Source organism: Neopsephotus bourkii, unplaced genomic scaffold, assembly GCF_033783945.1.
Source record: "Neopsephotus bourkii isolate Nb327-2 ecotype Australia unplaced genomic scaffold, CSIRO-AGI_Nbou_v1 NB_1376, whole genome shotgun sequence".
In the NCBI taxonomy this organism is placed as follows: Eukaryota; Metazoa; Chordata; class Aves; order Psittaciformes; family Psittacidae; genus Neopsephotus; species Neopsephotus bourkii.
The window spans coordinates 5,027,727-5,045,195 of record NW_026901855.1 but is presented as its reverse complement, the minus strand read 5'-3'; the positions used below and the strand labels follow the sequence as shown (position 1 = coordinate 5,045,195).

General features: G+C 35.8%; 1 protein-coding gene across 15 annotated transcripts in view; it reads left to right on the top strand.

Annotated features, from left to right (window-relative positions):
- CEP128 (centrosomal protein 128) overlaps nt 1-17,469 on the top strand; it is a 145,454-nt gene that overhangs the window by 105,147 nt on the left and 22,838 nt on the right. For 11 of the 15 annotated variants that reach the window (XM_061367521.1, XM_061367527.1, XM_061367523.1 and 8 more), the window contains 2 exons: nt 940-1,048; nt 5,756-6,248. The exons of 1 other annotated variant lie outside the window; for it this stretch is intronic. In XM_061367521.1, coding sequence (XP_061223505.1) covers nt 940-1,048; nt 5,756-5,862 — 216 coding nt within the window. In that variant the 3' untranslated portion in view covers nt 5,863-6,248. Of the gene's footprint in view, nt 1-939; nt 1,049-5,755; nt 6,249-7,989; nt 8,654-17,469 lie in introns of those variants that run through there. 3 more of the 15 variants (XM_061367524.1, XM_061367525.1, XM_061367538.1) reach the window with 3 other exon arrangements.

Genomic DNA, 17,469 nt, shown 5'->3' with positions numbered 1-17,469 from the left:
ATGATAAGAACTCAGTAGCAAAACTGAGTGTTTTATGAACTGGTGCATTTGTGTATTATTGTCTCTTCTCATTTAAAGAAACTGAGTAATTTGGATACCAAGCCAAGATTTTAATCTTATTTTGGAAGGTATTTCAACTGGGGTCTACTTGCTGCAATACTAATAAAGATTTATGGAGATTTTTGTTTAAATGGCCTTTTTAAAATGATCCTTTTTTAGCTTATAGACCAAATGACTTCACTTACCAAAAAGCTGTGCTGAATGGGTCTGGCCATAAATAGTAACATGGTACTTCAGACTTTAATAGTTTTACAAAAAAGTGAAAAGCAGCTTCAGGTATTTTGATATGAGAAAACAATGAAGTTTGATTTTTTTTCAGTGGCAGGGAAAATGAATGTACTTTTTATTCTCACCTTTTTTCTGATTCTCCTCCCCATCCCACTGTGGGTAGCGAGGGGAAGTGAGTGAGTGGCTGTGTGGTACTTTAGTTGCTGGCTGGGGTTAAACCATGACAACAACATGACCATGGAACTTCACTGAATTAATGTGAACCATTCATTGATGAGGGATTCATCATTCACTGATGTCTGCCCTGCCACTGTGCTTTGTCCTGAACTGTTGATATGATGTAAACAGTAAATTTGCTGTAGTGACAAAACCTCGCACTGTTTCTAATACTTTTCTCAAGGCAAAGTTTGTTTTTTGTTTTTTGGTTTTTTTTTTTTAGAGAGATTGTGTGATGAATTGGGCTTGAAATTCAGAGACAAATTAATTTAAACCTAACTGCAACACTGAGAACTCTGCAAATTCAAATCAGTATTTTCTAGCATGGGTGAACTCATGTCATATACCAGTATGTGTGCTGCTGTATGTTTTCTTGATAAAGTTTACAGCTGTTTAATATTAACAGATGAAAATATTTTTATTTGGCTCCCACAGAATGTGAAAATGGATGCTGAAATGTCAGATATAGAACTGGTTGCTCCGTCTTCTAGTTGTCAAACTCAAAACAGCTTTTTGTCCAGATCACGGCTCTCCAATTCAGGTTGTAAGTATTGTTTCATAAAAAAAAAATCTAATGTATTTTTCTCTTTCAAAGCTGTTTTACTTGAAAGAGTAAGACACTCTACTTTTCAACAAAAAAAAATGTAATGCTAGAATCATCTTAAGTGTCTTCCTGTGTTTTGGCTTTAGATACTGGACAGATGCCTTTGTCTAGGAAGTACTTCATTACATCCCGCTGATAGTTGTTTATTTAAGTGGGACATACAATATATTCTGTCATCCAAAGCTATGCCAACAAAAAAGGGCTGCACTTAGAAAAAGTGCTGCCCTTAGATTATGGATCTCTGCTTGAAGAATTGTACCTGTGTAAGCTGAATTTCTTTTCAGGTACCAGCGAGACATCCTCAGCCAAGGATTCTTTCCCAGCTCTTTCATTTGTACTAGTTAGTCTGTGCTTGTATAGCAGTGTAGCAGTTTAACAGTGAAAGTTGAATTCACTAATTCTGCTTCTATTTCAGTAGTCGGTTTTAACTGTTCTTTCTGTCCCTTAGTGCATATACAAGTTCAGGTCATGCAAGACTATGGGATTTCTGATACAGCTACGAGCTGCTCAGTAAAATATAGGACAGTAGATTTTTATCTGGAAGAGATACACCTTTGCATAAGTGTCAAAACTAACTTAAAAAGCTTTTTTTTTTTTTTTTTAGAAGGATGTCATCTTCCATTTCTTTTTAATATAGCCAGTTTGTGTAGTGGGAACCTATTCAGTAAGTTGCATTCTATGTAATGGCAGGTCCTATTTCAGGCTTCATTGCACTTTCAAACCTTTGCATTGTAGAATGAGTTCTGCAGTACATTACTGCTCACCAGTAAGTCCGGAGTTGATCTGATGAGGTTAAAGATAATTGGTTTCTTTTCCCTTCAGAATCTGTGGGGTGTGATTAATGTATTTCTGCAGAGCATACTGAATAACAGTGGTAGGAATAAAGCAAAACAGCAAATGCCTCCATCTTGTCTGTACTTCAGGAATAGTTTCCCCTGACTCAGAGTTGTTTTTCCATTTTTCCTTACCTTATCCCTATCAGTCTTGCAAATCAAAGTATAACTCAGCCTGGTATAGAAAAGAAATAATCCATACCTTGCAGGCAATGTTGGACTAGATGACTTCCAACAGTCCCTTCCAACCTCAACAGCTCTGCGATTCCATTGCAAACACTTGTTGAAATTTAAAGAGGCAGCATAAATGTTCCTAAAATATTTCAATATCTTTATGCTGCTTAACCTGAATGCAACTTGCTAAGACTCTGTTGCTTTAGTAGTATTTAATCAATTTTAGGCAATTGTCAGAGAAAAATGATCTATATGATCTGAATACATATCTCATGAACCAATTCTGCATATTTATTCTCTGATTCAACTGTTGTTGTTTTTTTACCAGCACTAAAAAGAAGTAAGTTAAAAAAAAAAAAGATGAATGGATGAGACAGTAGTGATTCAATAAGTCAATAATTATAAAAAATTTGCAAAGTCTTTAGCATTTGAAACCATGTTCAGGCAATGTCCCAGGGCCATGGCTTCTTTTTTTTTTTTTCTGAAAACTTTTAGGAAGGTATTTTCCACATCATACATTAAGCTGATCTTCATATTTCATACTTTCCAAATCCCAGAGCGGTGCTGAGAGTGTTTTTAATTTTGCTCTTTTGCCCAGACAGTAAAAAGCTATTTAAAAAAAGGGGGGGGGGAAGGGGTGTGCAGAATGACAAAAAAGTAAGAAAACAGTGAGTATGTTTTACTTTTTCCTATTTGATTTTAACAGAAAGTAATTGGATACAAAAATCTTTAGGGTTTGCTTCTTACTTGTATTCTATTAAAATCCATTAGTCAGATTTTCTGAGGATAAAACAGAGAAGTAGGCATAGAATACTTTTTCAATCTGTGATTTGACTCCAAGAGAATGAGGATGGTATTCTTAATTTCTAACTTTGCTGATTCTTTACTTCCAAGAGTTAGTGCTATTGCATGTTTTTTATGCTTAGTAAGTAAGTATGAGAGAAAATGCCTGATTTCATTTCAGATGTCCTAGAGTATGCTTCTAGCTGTCATTTCAGGAAGGCATAGATTTCCCGTAGATCCCAGCACGTCTTTTGCAGCTCTTTGTAGATGTATGTGGTAGCTTATGGCACTAAGGTATGTGCATTACTCCATAGATTTTTGGTTAGCGACTGAATGTTTTACCTTTATGCTGAACCTAATCTCCACCAGTCAAATGTGTATTTTGAAGTTGCTGCTGTAGTTTTTAAGGACAGTGAAAATTCTGCAGTGGTATTAACATTATAGGGCTTTTCTTGTAATTTGCCAGTGAGTGGCAAATGGTAAAATCAGCTGCTTCAGTCATGTTAGTCACATGAACAGCATGAACTTTTAATTTCAGTAATGATATCAGTTAGTTACAATTTGAGACTTCAACAACAAAGTATAATTTGAGGTATTTTGCTCCCAAATCCCCTGTAGCTTTTAATTAATCTACCTATAAATGTCATCAACTAATTTCTGCGATGAATTTATCTCCTTACTTCTTCAGAAACAGAAGAATGGACTTTTTATTTTTTCATTTACCTCTTGGAGTAGTTTGCAAGCCTTTCTGATTTAATGTTTCCCCAGTGCATCTCTCTTAAATTTACGAATCCTTGCAGATTATAGAGTCAATAAGTAATACTACTTCCCAATGTGGGTCTCTTATGACTTGTGGAGAGCACCAGGAAGGAGAGCAGACATGTTTGATATAGTTTATCTGCAAGGGGAATCCTGGGATTTAGGTTTAGGTTTAAAACGGGTTGAAGAAGGAGAGACGAAAAGTATGAAAAAATAAATAATGGAACAACAAACTCCTTCCATATATATATAAAGTTGCCAGCTCAGCAGGCAGTTAAAAGGAAAAGTGCTTAACATTAACATTCTGTTTTATTTCTGGTCTTCATGTTTATGGTATTATATCTACAGTTATAGCAGCTTTTCCATATCAAACTATTTTAAAGATGCTGTGGGAATGAGTTTTTATTTTATAACTATTTTCTTAGAAAGGTAGACATTTAACTGAGAAAATAATTTATGCAAGAAAGCCTTCATCAGACATGCTTGACACTCTGAATTGTGAGACCAAGACAGTTGGTCAATGATGTCACTTCTGGTTGTCATCTAAAGAATAATTCTCAGAAATTGTTCTTCATGGCCACTGTATATTTTTTTTTAAAATAATGTATTACAAAGGTACCTAGAGTCACACATGCTTTGCTTTATCTTTGTGAATTGGATCCTGCCTTTCTCACTGCACAGTTCATCTCTTTAAGGTTTTAGCCACATGGCTTTCAGGCTTTCTGTTGTTAGGAATTTATGTTCCGGGGCTTCATAAGCTGTGACTTTATGAAGAAGAAAATAGCCACCAGTTTTCCTAACTTCTGTAGCTAGGATCAGTCTTCTCTGAAGCTTTGGCTCTGGTGATACAGAACACTGTTGTGTGAACATGGTATATAGAACGAATGAGATCGTGGTTCAAAAAAACCAAGTTGTCCTGAATCGTGATTTTTATTGCCATAACAACTCATGCAGTGTATGCTGATATGTCTTTATACTTCTACCTATACTTTTTCATGAGTTCTTAAGACTACTTGTATTTACATGTATAAATAAGTTAATTAAAAGTAAAAACACATTGTAAAATTGTAGTGCTGCAGGGCACCATTCTAGAAGAAAACCTTCTAACACTGCTCTAGGACAAGAACCTGGAATAATTGGAGACTTGACATAATCTCTTTGAAAAATATGAACTGATTTAGTTTACCAATGAATTTTCTTCTTTTTTCACTTTACTTTGAATACTAACTATGGGAAGCACTCCTAAAATAGCATATGGTAGCATAGTTTTTGGCCAATACTGAAAACTTTGTGCTGACAAGTGATAACTCGCTAGTTTACATATGTACCAAACACAGTGATTTCATTCTCCTTTTAAAAGTGAAAACATTTCACTTCTCCTAATCAAACTGTGAAGACTTGCTCCCTATTAAATAAATTTTGGCTATATACTGCTGCAATTTTACAGGACTATTGAAAAATTCCACTCTGGACATTTATTACAAACAATCAGGAAGGACCACTTTTCTTATGATATAAGGAAGGCCATTAGAAAGGTATAAGGTGATACCCACTTTCTTCCCACTAATTTATGCCTTTTGTTAAATAATAGCTATATGCTTCGAAGTTGGACTTTTCCTCCAGCACTTTACCATAAAATGTTCTGTCAATTCATATAGTCTAGATTTTGATGCAATAAAATGTATTTAGAAATAAGTATTATATTTGCACTGTGCTATGCATACAGTCGTGTGGCATCCTGTGTGCCGTATGGCACTGAATTTGTCAGTGCCGCCTGTTGACTTTAGTCCATGCTATTGCTAAAGATATTCCTTCAGAATTTTTTTGAGTGGTTTTTTTTTGTGTGCCTTAAACAAAAGTGCTGGAAAACTAAATGGAAAATAAGTGTTAGTGGAATTATTAAATAATTAAAAATCCAATTTTCATTTCTTCTGCATAAGAAAGCTTTTGGCCTTGCCTGTATTATATAGTATTAAAATGTATATATATTGCATAATGAAATATATGTTTTATGTAAACATTGATAGTCAGCAAAATGTGTGCATTTCTCTGAAGAATTTTATTTTTTTTCTTTTTTTTTTGCTTGACTTATTTCTAGCATTTATGAAAAGAATGTCTCCTTTTGATACAAGTGCCACCAAGGAAGATTCCATTAATGTTGCTGTCAGTGAAGTGAAGATGCAAGCAGAAAGAGGGAAGCAGTAGAAAATTTTACAAAAACACACCATCTTTCTCTGTGGTAAATTCCCTTCCACTCTTTTGGGGTTTTGAACAGTAATAATTCCATGTGTTATAGGAGTTATGTAAGCAAACACTTACATAAAAGAGCACAAAGAGTGAGTCTAATGAACTCCTGTGGTAATTTACGTAACTTGTACACCAAAGATTTTCAGGGATTGTGCTATTCTCTTGTATTTGTTTCTGCAGTCCTCCTAAATGAAATTTATTCTGTTCCTAAAATACCATGAAATGAAAAACCTGTGAGATTAATCTTTGCTATCGGCTTATTTACCCCTGTACACAAATTGTTCTGACATGTTTTTTTATAACCTTTAATAACATTATTAATAATGAAAATTAATCAGAAACTACCTTTGTCCTAGTATTTATTATGAGTCATTATACAGTGTTGTGCAGGCACATAGGTCGTTTTATGTTCTTTGTAGAAGCATCGAATCATAGAATGGTTTTGGTTGGAAAGGACCTTAAGATCATCTGTTTCCAAAGCCCCATGTTATGAGCAGAGACGTCTCCCACTACACTGGGTTGCCCAAGGCTTTGTCCAACCTGGCCAGTGCCTCACCACTCTCACAGTAAAGATTTTCTTCCTTACATCTAACCTAAAATTCCCCTGTTTAAGTTTAAACCCATTAGCTCTTGTCTTATTGCTACAGTCCCTGATGAAGAGTCCTTAGCCAGCATCCTTGTAGGACCCCTTCAGGTTTTGGAAGGCTGCTGTGAGGTCTCCACGCAGCCTTCTCTTCTCCAGGATGAACAGCTCCAATTTTCTTAGCCTGTCTTCATATGGGAGGTGCTCCAGTGCCCTGATCATCCTTGTGGCCCTTCTCAGGACTTGCTGCAACAGTTCATGTCCTTCTTATATTGAGGACACCAGAACTGTATAGAGTACTCCGAGTAGGGTCTCACAAGAGCAGAGTAAAGGGGCAGAATCACCTCCTTTGACCTGCTGGTCACGCTTGTTTTGATGCAGCCCAGGATACGGTTGGGCTTTCTGGGCTGTGAATGCACACTGCCCTTTCAAGTTCAGTTTCTCATCAAGCAACACCCCTAAGTCCTTCAGGGCTGCTCTGAATCTCTTCTCTGCCCAACCTGTACCGGTGCCTGGGATTGCCCCAATGCCAAATGATAAAAATCATTTAAGAAAAAAGTAATAAAAATTGGACATAACCAAACTTCCTCAAAATCAATTTATATTATGATTTCAGGTTCAGCATATGTCTGTTATAAGTTGTTTAGGATTATTCCTTTGACCAGAACAGTTTTATCAGATGGTCACTGGTAAGGCACTTAACAGCATCTGAATCTCGCCCATCCATATCAAGCTTGTGGAAGGGCACTGCTGTGTGGGTAAGAAAATTTTAATAGCAGGATTTAATACTAATTTATTTATTTTATTTTCCTCTCATATGTGTCATATTGATTTTAAAATGTTATGGAAATTCATTATTTCATGGTTGTATTTGTTCAGATGTCTCTATTCTAAACAAATTGGATACAATTCTGTGTTACCATGGTCTTAAACAGCATATCACAAAAGAATTTTCTGCTGTCAGAAGAAATGCAAGTGATGCTCCTTGTTTTGTTCTCTTCTTGAGTGCTTCTGGGTTGAGTCAGTACTACTGTGCCTTAAAGATTTGCCAAATTTATCAGAATACTCTAGCAACATGACATCATCAAAACCATTTTCATCTGTAGACTTCTTTCATATTTAAGTAGCCTAGTTCTTTGAAACACTGTCTTTGTTTAGCACTGTAGGTGTCTCAGACATGTTTTATTTTGCAGGTCACTGTGCCACCTAAAAAAAGGACCTTTTTTTTTTTTTTTTCATTTTCTAACTTTCTGAAGAAGTGTTCTGTTCTCTGCACAGTGTACTTTTTACAATCCCCTTTGATGCAGCCTGTTCCAGACAGAAATTCTTGCTGAGAATATCAAAATCAGACGATGAAATGAGAAAAAGAAAATCCTTTAATTTTCTTTACCTTTAAATTACTTAAAAAAAAAATAAAATCTAATTTTCTTTAAAAAGTTTTCTTTACCTTTTGTATGTGAATGATGCTATGCATTGGAGTGCTGGCATGGACTTTTTTGCAGACTCCCGGCACATCTGCTCGTTTAGAAGGTCAGGAAAGCTAACCAGGCACATTCATTCGTTCTGAGCTCAGCAGCAATGACAGGACGAAGAAAAAACAAAACAAACCAAAACAAGTAAGCTTCTACTCTGGAGAAAGCAGGATAGATAGGAGCCTATTTGTGTCGTGGTCTGTGAAGAGTGTGGATGTCAGGAAGCAGTGTTTAGCTCAAGCCACAGTTACTATAAATTAAACTTACTTTAAATGTATCTAACATTTGTATTTTTTTTATTTATTTATTAGATCAGAGCACAGTTGGAAATATGGTGTTTAAAATATTTTAGCTGGTTTCTCTGGTGAAACAATAAAAAATTGCAAAATAAAATATCACCAGTTTGCAAATTTATGGTACCCACAAATTGTGGCTAAAAATATAGAAAGGTATTTTTTAAATATACTATGCAACAGTAAATCATGCTCTCAAAACACTTTGTCTTGTAATGAGGTCTGATGCACGTATTGCTGGTGGGTAAATATATGCCCAGCCTGCTTTATTAAAGTTGAAATGATTTTTGAGGTAAAGGGTCTGTTGGTAAATGAATGGGTCTTTAAGAGTCTAAGCTGAGAAGTAATACATAGACAATTATGTCCTCTCTTTTTCCTAAGAAATCTGTAAAAATCTGGATATTGATTTCCCTCACCATATTATTTATACTTTTCTTTCTCATGTGCAACTCAGAAATGTAGGCTTCTTTAAAACAACATCGCTACTGCTTTATAGTGGTAGAAAACTAAGAATAAGCAGTCTGAACTCCCTCATCATTACATGAACTATTGAAATTATTTTTGCACCATACAGGACAGAAATTGCTTCTAGGTGAATAATTTTGGCTTTAAGACTTTAAATATGCTCAGTGCTTAATCTGTTTGCCTTTGGCCATGGAACTGGGTTTTCAGCAGAGGTTTATATCCTTTTTAAAATTTTTCTAAATGGGCTGGGGGGACAGACGGAAAGAAGTCAACCGAACAAAGAGAGGAATTTTTAATGACTAGACTTATGGATTCCTAAGCCAGGAAATTCTTTCTGCCCTCTTGGCATGGCCATCCAGATAGACTGTAATATTTTCTCTCTTTCACCTTTGGTAGAGGTTCATATTACAAAGTGAATTTTGTTTCCTTTTTACCGAAGGCTAAAGTTCCGTTCATGACATTATATAAAACTGTCCCTTTGTGATTTAGGAAATAATATTTTTTCCATATTGGCCTGAAATAATACTCTCCTAACCAGTTTCAGTTTTTAAAGTAGAAAAACTGAGAGGTTTTTAGCAAAACATTGTTTGTATTTCAGGTCTTTAAATTTGCTGTCCCTTTTGGTAATCACTTCTTTTTTTTTTTTTTTCCCTATGTTTCAAAACTTTAATGACCTGTTCCTCAATTCCTGCCCAAAGCAGTAGTTTTCAAAAATCAAAAAATGTGGTGTCGTACCTATGAATGGTGATTTGTTCCTTTGTTCTCTTCAGCATTTGGTACATCAGGAAACTTTGTATGTATGCACTAAATACATTTTTAACAAGATGATATTAGACTTCCATTTCTTTAATGCTGTCACTGCAGTGGTTCAGTGTTGTGCTTTCTGAAATGCACTGGCCCTTTATTTTAGCATCAGATAATTGTCACTTGAATAAACTTTAAGTTTTATATCTTATCAGTTCCTTAATGCTTCACAGCAGGCTTGATTACATTTTTTAAATTGTTTTTGTGGTGGTATTTACTAAGTATTTGCTTTTATTATGTAATTATGTCATCCTAAGAAGAAACATAAAAATAAAACTTTTTCCAGGATGAAAAATAAAATTCTATAGTGTAAAACAAAGCAATTTTCTTACATTTAATTCTCAGATTTTGATGGGAGAAAGTCTTCAGTGTAATGGTGGTGAAAATACTCCCTGGATATTCAAACCTCAGCCACATTTTCACAAGGTGTCCCACCAAAGTAAATAAAGATATATTGAAATTCCTTAGAACAAAGAGAATACTATTCTAAAATCCACTTTTGATCTAAGGAATCTGCATATCAGTTCATCTGTGGATTGCAAGACATAGTCTCTGCACTATGTAGCACTGAATGGATTTTTCATGAATGAAAATGCCAATATTACCCTGAAAATAAACAAGTAAGTATTTTTGTAACACTGTTACCATTTTTATGGCTCAAAATGAGTCGTATAAAACCTGAATATATTCTTATATCTACAACATGCAGAAATTATTCATAAATTTATGTGGGAATGCTTGACATAGTTGGATTTTACCATGGGTCTATTAAATTCTTTGCGTTCAAAGGATGTTAGTAATATATTTATCTCTCTCAGGACTGTCTTGACCTCACAGAAGGAAGCGATATTGAGGTTAATGTGAGCTGCAGGCCAGTATCTGGGGATGCAACCTTATCAAAAATGGACATCGCAGAGATTCCTGTGGTTTTGATCTAATTGTAGAATTTAGAAGCAGATATAGAGGAAAATCTAGTAGTAGAAAGAAAGGAAAGCAGCTCATGTTAAGTCAGAATATTGGAACACTTTTATTCTTGGTGCCATAATTTAAAACCTGCTTTAGAGCTAGTATGCACATCTAAATGAAAGTGATCCCTCAATAATTTTTTTTATTACATACTAAAATGCTCTATAGCGCAACTTAACTCTTTACTGTAAGCATGTCTAAGTTGTAGTATGAACTGGTTTGCTTTTCTATGTAAAGAACTAAACCAGATGTTAAATCTGAAGAACACTTTAGTGTTCTACACAGAAGTAGAGCAGAGCAGAATTTGGCAGACTCAGTCTTTCAAAAATCTGTAAGCTAATGCCTCTGGGAATGTTGACAACAAAAATGAAAGAGATTGCTGTGGTTAAAATACAGCAACATACAGCATTTATCGTTCCTACTAACAACAATAGCTGTCATGTTTCTAAAGATAAAGTTGCACGTCCGCCATTTCTCAGGTTGCAAGAATGAGACTGGTTTCTCTTGCCTTTACAGTGGCAAAATCTGTAATGTTATGAGCCTTGAGCAAACATGCAGTGATGATATTTTTAAAAATTTCTGGTCATTTTATTTAGGTATCTGCTTGATGCTATTTGGAAATAAATATTTTTGGAACTTGAAACAATTTTTTGTTAAAGGATTACATTTAAATAGAAGGACTGCATCAAGAGATTTCTTTTAGGATAATTCTGCTATCTTTATTTAGGGGTGTGACTCCTTAATAGGTGTTTTGCTTCAATAAATGCAGCAGTTGTCCCCAAGTTGTCTCTTATTTTCATCTGTCTTCAAACCAGAGTTGTTTTGATCTTTTCTCCTCTGCCATTAACAGTTTGCTAGTATATCAGAAGACATACCATCATTTCTTTGCTTACCCTACATTAATAAGTTGAGTAGTTGATATGCCCAAGGAATTACATTAAATCTTGAAAGCAGTTGTACCTTATAATATCTTTTCATATCAATTGTCATTTATTTGTTTACTAAAATAAAACCCACTTGGTAAACTGACTAATGTCAGATCACATGTTGCCTAATTTTAAAAGTTATTACACAGGTAAAAGTAAATGTGTCTAAGTACATTTATCTAGATTTTCTAAATGCTAGCGTTCATTGTGCTATCAGATGGTAGAGATAAATAACAAAGTATGAACTTTGCTGTGATAACCCTGAAAAATCACTAATTCCAGGCAGAAAAAGAAGGTACAGTTAATTTAAGAGATCTGCCTAAGTGCGTGCTTAGTCTAAAACCTAAAAGAAATAAAAATCATATTATGAAGTGTATTTCTTCAGTGTGTCAATATCAAGTTGTTCTCAGTAGAAACAGGTGCTGACATCTAAAATATTTCTAGGAAGTGATACTGAACTTTGCTAGAGATGAACACGGTATCATTCTATGTCACTCACGTTGTTAAACAAGCACTGAACTGGAAAGCCAGCCCAATTTATGTACTGACACTAGGCTCTGCAGAAACCACCAGTGACCCAGTTTTGTACTTAGAGTGGAAGGCAATGAAGATGAGCTGTATTTTATTGCTGGCGAAGAGAACAGTTTGGATCTGTGGCATAAGCTACTTTGTGTATGGAGCTCAATGAATGCACCGTTTTTAATAAGGCTTTCACAGCCAAATGCAGCGCTGGCAACACAGTGCCATCCAAACAGCAGCAACCATGAAGACAGTGTGTAGCTCCAGAATTTTTCTTACATGTTTTGACTAATAGAATTTCAATAAGCCCATCACAAACTATGGAGCTGTTTGTTTTGTCTTCACTGGAGATGTATCCAGTGCAGTCTTAAAGCTAGAAAATGCAGGAACCTTAGTCAGTATGAGCTCCATCAGTGGTGAGGCTCACTAGCCACAGAATGTGAATCTGTTAGCATGTTGCCCATTGGTTAGAGGTACACTAACAAGAGACTAATCAGCAAAGTTTTAAAAAAGTAGCTAAATCTGTCTTATTTGGTGGATAAAAAAATCCCTGTGAAAATGGAAAACTCAAGTACCAAAGTCGGGAAACACTTAATTTTTTCATGTTGCAAGTAATTTCTTAAACTTCACTATAATGGCAGCCTTTTATCTTGAAGATCCTGACTATATTAATCAACAGACATGAATCCCATGTCCCCTCACTACAAGACATTGAGGTGCTGGAGCTGACTCAGAAAAGGGCAACAAAGCTGGTGAAGGGCCTAGAGCACAAGTCTTATGAGGGACAGCTGAGGGAACTGTGGTTGTCTAGTCTGGAGAATAGAAGGCTCGGGGGGACCTTATCTCCTTTCTACCTGAAAGGAGGTTGTAGTAAAGTGGGGTCAGTCTCTTCTCCCAAGTAACAAGCAATAGAACAAGAGGTAAATGTCTCAAGCTGCACCAGGGGAGGTTTAGTCTGGGTATTAGGGAAAATTTCTTCACAGAGAGGGTGATCAGGCATTGGAACTGACTGCCCAGGGAAGTGGTGGAATCACTGTCCCTGGAAGTGTTCAAAAGCCATGTAGATGAAGCTCTTAGTGACATGGTTTAGTAGTGGACTTGGCAGTCCCGGGGTAATGGTTGGACTTGACGATCTTAAGGGTCTTTTCCAACCTAATTGATTCTATAATTCTATGATTCTAATTATGTTCTGTAGCTTAGGAAATTGTGTTATGTGCACTGTGCACCGAATATCAGACTTGAAATAATTCCACTGGAGATAGCTGAAGTGCTATGTAAGGAGTGCTGGCTGGTACAATGTATCTTAACAAACAGATCAAATGTTCAGATTTCAGACTGGAGTTAAGAGTGTCCATTCAGTGTATTATTGTGGTTCTGAAGGTCAGCCACTTTTGAGGCTGAAATTCTTATATATGCTTAATAGCAATTGCTGATTTTTTTTTGTTTTTTGAAAGTGTGAGAAAAAAAATATATTAGTCATTTTTCAGTTCTGGAATATGTTTTTTCATTTTATGCTGCTAGTTTTTATTTAATTTTGGGATAACTAAAAAGCAACTAACTCTGATAGCTCATTACAAGTACTCCAAATTAAGTTAGTTGATGCATGGCTCATTTCCGTCCAGATTTTTTTTTTTATTTAATTTCAGTAAAATACAGTGTTTTTAAATCTAGTATTGTAAAACTGGAACAAAATCAGTCTTGTGATCTAGCATTTAAGTGGGGAAATTCTAAAACTAAGAGTGCCCAGGTGTCTTATGTAGCGACACTGAAAGTATTATTTCGGATTTCCCAGTGCCGTACATTGTAAAGTGACCTTAAAGAATCTGCAGAATTTCAATGAATTACATGGATGCAGGATGTCTCTGCACTGGTGTGGAGTCAGAAAGTAGATTTAATACCTTGTTGCCTTGCTGAACCTGTTCATGTAACAGAGATAGGCATAGTGGAATGAAATTCCTCAACATGCAATTATTTCCTGATATAAAGTCCCTGAAAGATCTTTGCCTGTAGCTAAGCAAGGATTCCAGCTCCTGATTTAATATAACAGGCTCCCTGACACATTCCCATATAAGCTCAACTCTCAGCAGTGTTTTAGTGACAACTGTGTGAAAAAAATGTGTAACTGACTTTGATTCTGTGTGGACATCAACATGCTGCTACTTCTCTTTCCTATAAAATGCACCAGAAAAATGCAACATATTGAGGCTGACATTGTAGGAACCAGAGCTATTGCATTTGCCTTCAGTCTTGATTTTTGAAATGTAAAGTTTTGTTCATGTAGAGGTCATGTATGGTCTGTTCACATAGTTACTTATCTTTCTTATAGACATTGTCATAAACATGTTCATATGCTGTAAAACTTTACTGGTCAAAAAATCCTTTCTGGTTGGAGATCCTGACTACATAAAGCTAGCAGAGGCCTTGTCTCTAATATCAAGTAGAGTTATAATTTCATGCTGAGTTTGAGAAGAGAGGAGAAATATTTTTTCACCCTACTTTGTAATTTCATTTATGAAACTAACACAGCTGTCTTGAGAATTATGAATTAGAAAAAATACGGGATCCCTTAAGATCATCGAGTCCAGCCTGTCTGCTTGACTGTTACTTTCCGTGAATCACATGGATGTACATACAACTATGTCTACAATTTGCATTTTCAGAACAGCTCTTGCAGGTTTAGGAGCAAAGCATTTTAGAAGTGAGAAAGAGAAGCTTACCATGTTACTCCAAAGCACAGGTCCTCATCAACCTGTGAAGTCTGTGGTACTCAGTTACATGCATGAGGTCTGACTTGTACGTCACACCAGCTTTACTGTTGTGTGGCCACATTTATTTCAGAATGCATATGTCTGATTTATACTAATATGAAGTCAGAATCAAATCTTATTTATAAAGCATAACTACCAATCATAATACTGAGTGCTGAGATCACGATAAGTAATTACGGTACAGAATATATGGAAGCTGTCTATTGTGCTAAGAGTGTGTTGCTGCAAACTGATGGCTTGACATAGAGTGTGCAGGTATGTTTAAGTTTGGTTAAGGCTTTATCTTGAAAGCTCATACGTTAATTTAATGTTAACATTTGTACCTACTTTTTGCAATGAAAATATAAGATGCTAGCCAGTGAGGCTGTAACAAAAATATCAGACTTCTTTACATTTTGCTGACTAGGGACTTACACCAAGCTATTCCTGAAAGCAAGGTTGGTCGCATGTGTTTGTTGCATATCAGGAGATAGTACCTTTGCAGGATCAAAGTTGCTAGCTGTACTCGTAATTTAAAGTGTAATATGAAATGTTGTCATTTTTGTAAAGTAGCAAATTGTTTTTACAAGCAGTACATAGCATCTGTATTAATTTGCCTGACATTGCCAAACTTTTATAAAGACCTGTTTTGGGTAGTTGATATTTTTTGTTTTGTGTAAAATATAGATGTTTGGTATGGACTTATGTTGTCCGATTTTGCTTTTTGGGTTGCCTCCAAGAACAGTAATGCGCTCTAGGGTTTTTTATTTGTTTCTTTCTTCTACTGTAAAATTTGTTTAAAAACTAGGATGATAGTTTCATGGAGCGAATCAGTAGTCTTCAAAACTGTGTGCTTAAAACACTTATTTAGGTAAAGATCTGTTTACCGTTATGGACCAAAAAGAAATTATCTGGCAACATAGCATAGCATTACAATAGGGGTGGATCTTTACATCGGCTAAGAGTGTTTCCAGAGGTGTCCTTGAATGGGACAAGGCTGTTGTGCCTATTGCCTCTCACGGAGAGTAAGATTCATTTGACTGAACTTGGGTTTGGACAGAACACAGGACTCCATCTAAAGGAACCTGTCTTTGGCAAGAGGGTGCCTGGGATCTGTGACATCATTCACCTCACCCCAAAGTAAACACCAGGGTTTGATCAAATGAATTGCAGCAAACTGCTCTAACAGTATTGATTAGATCTCCATTTAGAAAAAAAGAAACCAGACAGCTACCATAGGTGCATATGCCTGCGTTATAGGCACAAATCAGGTGGGGTTCACTATATCCACCCACAGGGTGGGGTCTATCCATGTGTACTTCATCTGAATTTCAGGGTAAGTTCTTTATTAACTTAAATGAAAGACACCACTGAAGTCAGTGGAATAGGAAGCAGTTAAAGATATAAACATATTGAGCCATTGCAGTATTTAATGGAACAAAAAGCATTGATGCTGGAAAGTTCCATAGAGCTAAATTTCTATGGAACCATTTAATCGAAAAGGCTTGCATTATATTTTTAAATACAAACTAAAACAAAACAAAAATGAAATAATGATGTGTTGCATCGTTCCTTCTAAAAAAGTTTTCTTATTCTGGTTTCTCACAATGAGATGGCCAAACAACATTTTCTTTTTATTCTGAGAAATCAATTATCAAAAGCCTGTAATTATTTTACTAATTCAGTTCTCCCCAATTGCATATTCCCTTTCCTTTCAGAGTTAAGAGGCTTTGCATGTCTTTTATGTAGTTTTGTAGGCAGCAGTTCTTTTATGGCAAACATCTTTTTCCCTTCTCATACCGTTTGTTTGCTGATCTTGTTGTCTGCAGAGCTGTTTCTCTCACATATTCTCACTCCTGTCTTCTGGTGCTGCAGGTAATCTTATTCCCAAGGCACTACCACCATCACTGATGGGCCCAGCCTTGGCAGCAGTAGGTCTGTCTTGGAGCTGGCTAGCATTGGCTCTGTCAGACATGGAGAAGCTTGTAGTAGCTTTTTGCAGGAGCCGTTGCTGTAGCTTCTCCACTACCAAACTCTCCATGCAAACCCAACACACATCAGCATATTGGTTCTAATTTTACCTCTGAGACTATGTCAGTAAGGTTGAAAAGGCAGCTGACACTTGACAGTGTCGTGTAACTATGTCAACAGAAATCATGAGCCAGTTTTCATACATACAAGTAGTACATGAATAGGAATTTTCACTGGAGCCACAGAAACAGCATCAAGGACAAATTTTGCTGTGAATGTTTTATATTTTATTGTAGCAGATGTTTCACAGAAATGTATTTTGGATACATTCTTGCATTAAAAAAACACCAAACATTTAAAAGGAACATTTAGTAACTTATATTAACTAATTATATCTTTTCATTGGATGTAAAAAAGTGATTTTTGGCTACTGCTAGCCCACTACTAATCCTGTGTTCTGAGGCTTTAGGGGTGGGTTGGCCTAAAACCTATTAAGCTGTAATAGCTCTCAGCTGAGATTATTAAAAAAAAAAAAAAAAAAAAAAGGCATAAAAAAGCATAAGGATTTTGGCCAGCACTTGTGATAGACTTCTCAACAGTTTTTGCTAGTTTCCATGATTTAACCTTGAGGTTCTGGTCAAATTCCAATTTAATTTGTTATATATACATTTTCTACACTCTGGCTGGGGGTATGGAGTTTTTTCTCCATATAAGTATTGCATTTTTTTGCATGGTTATTCCCTGTGGGAGGAAGGATAGATTAGTTCAAAACTGATCAGGGCAGGGAAATACAATAGTGAACCTGAGCAACAAGTGACC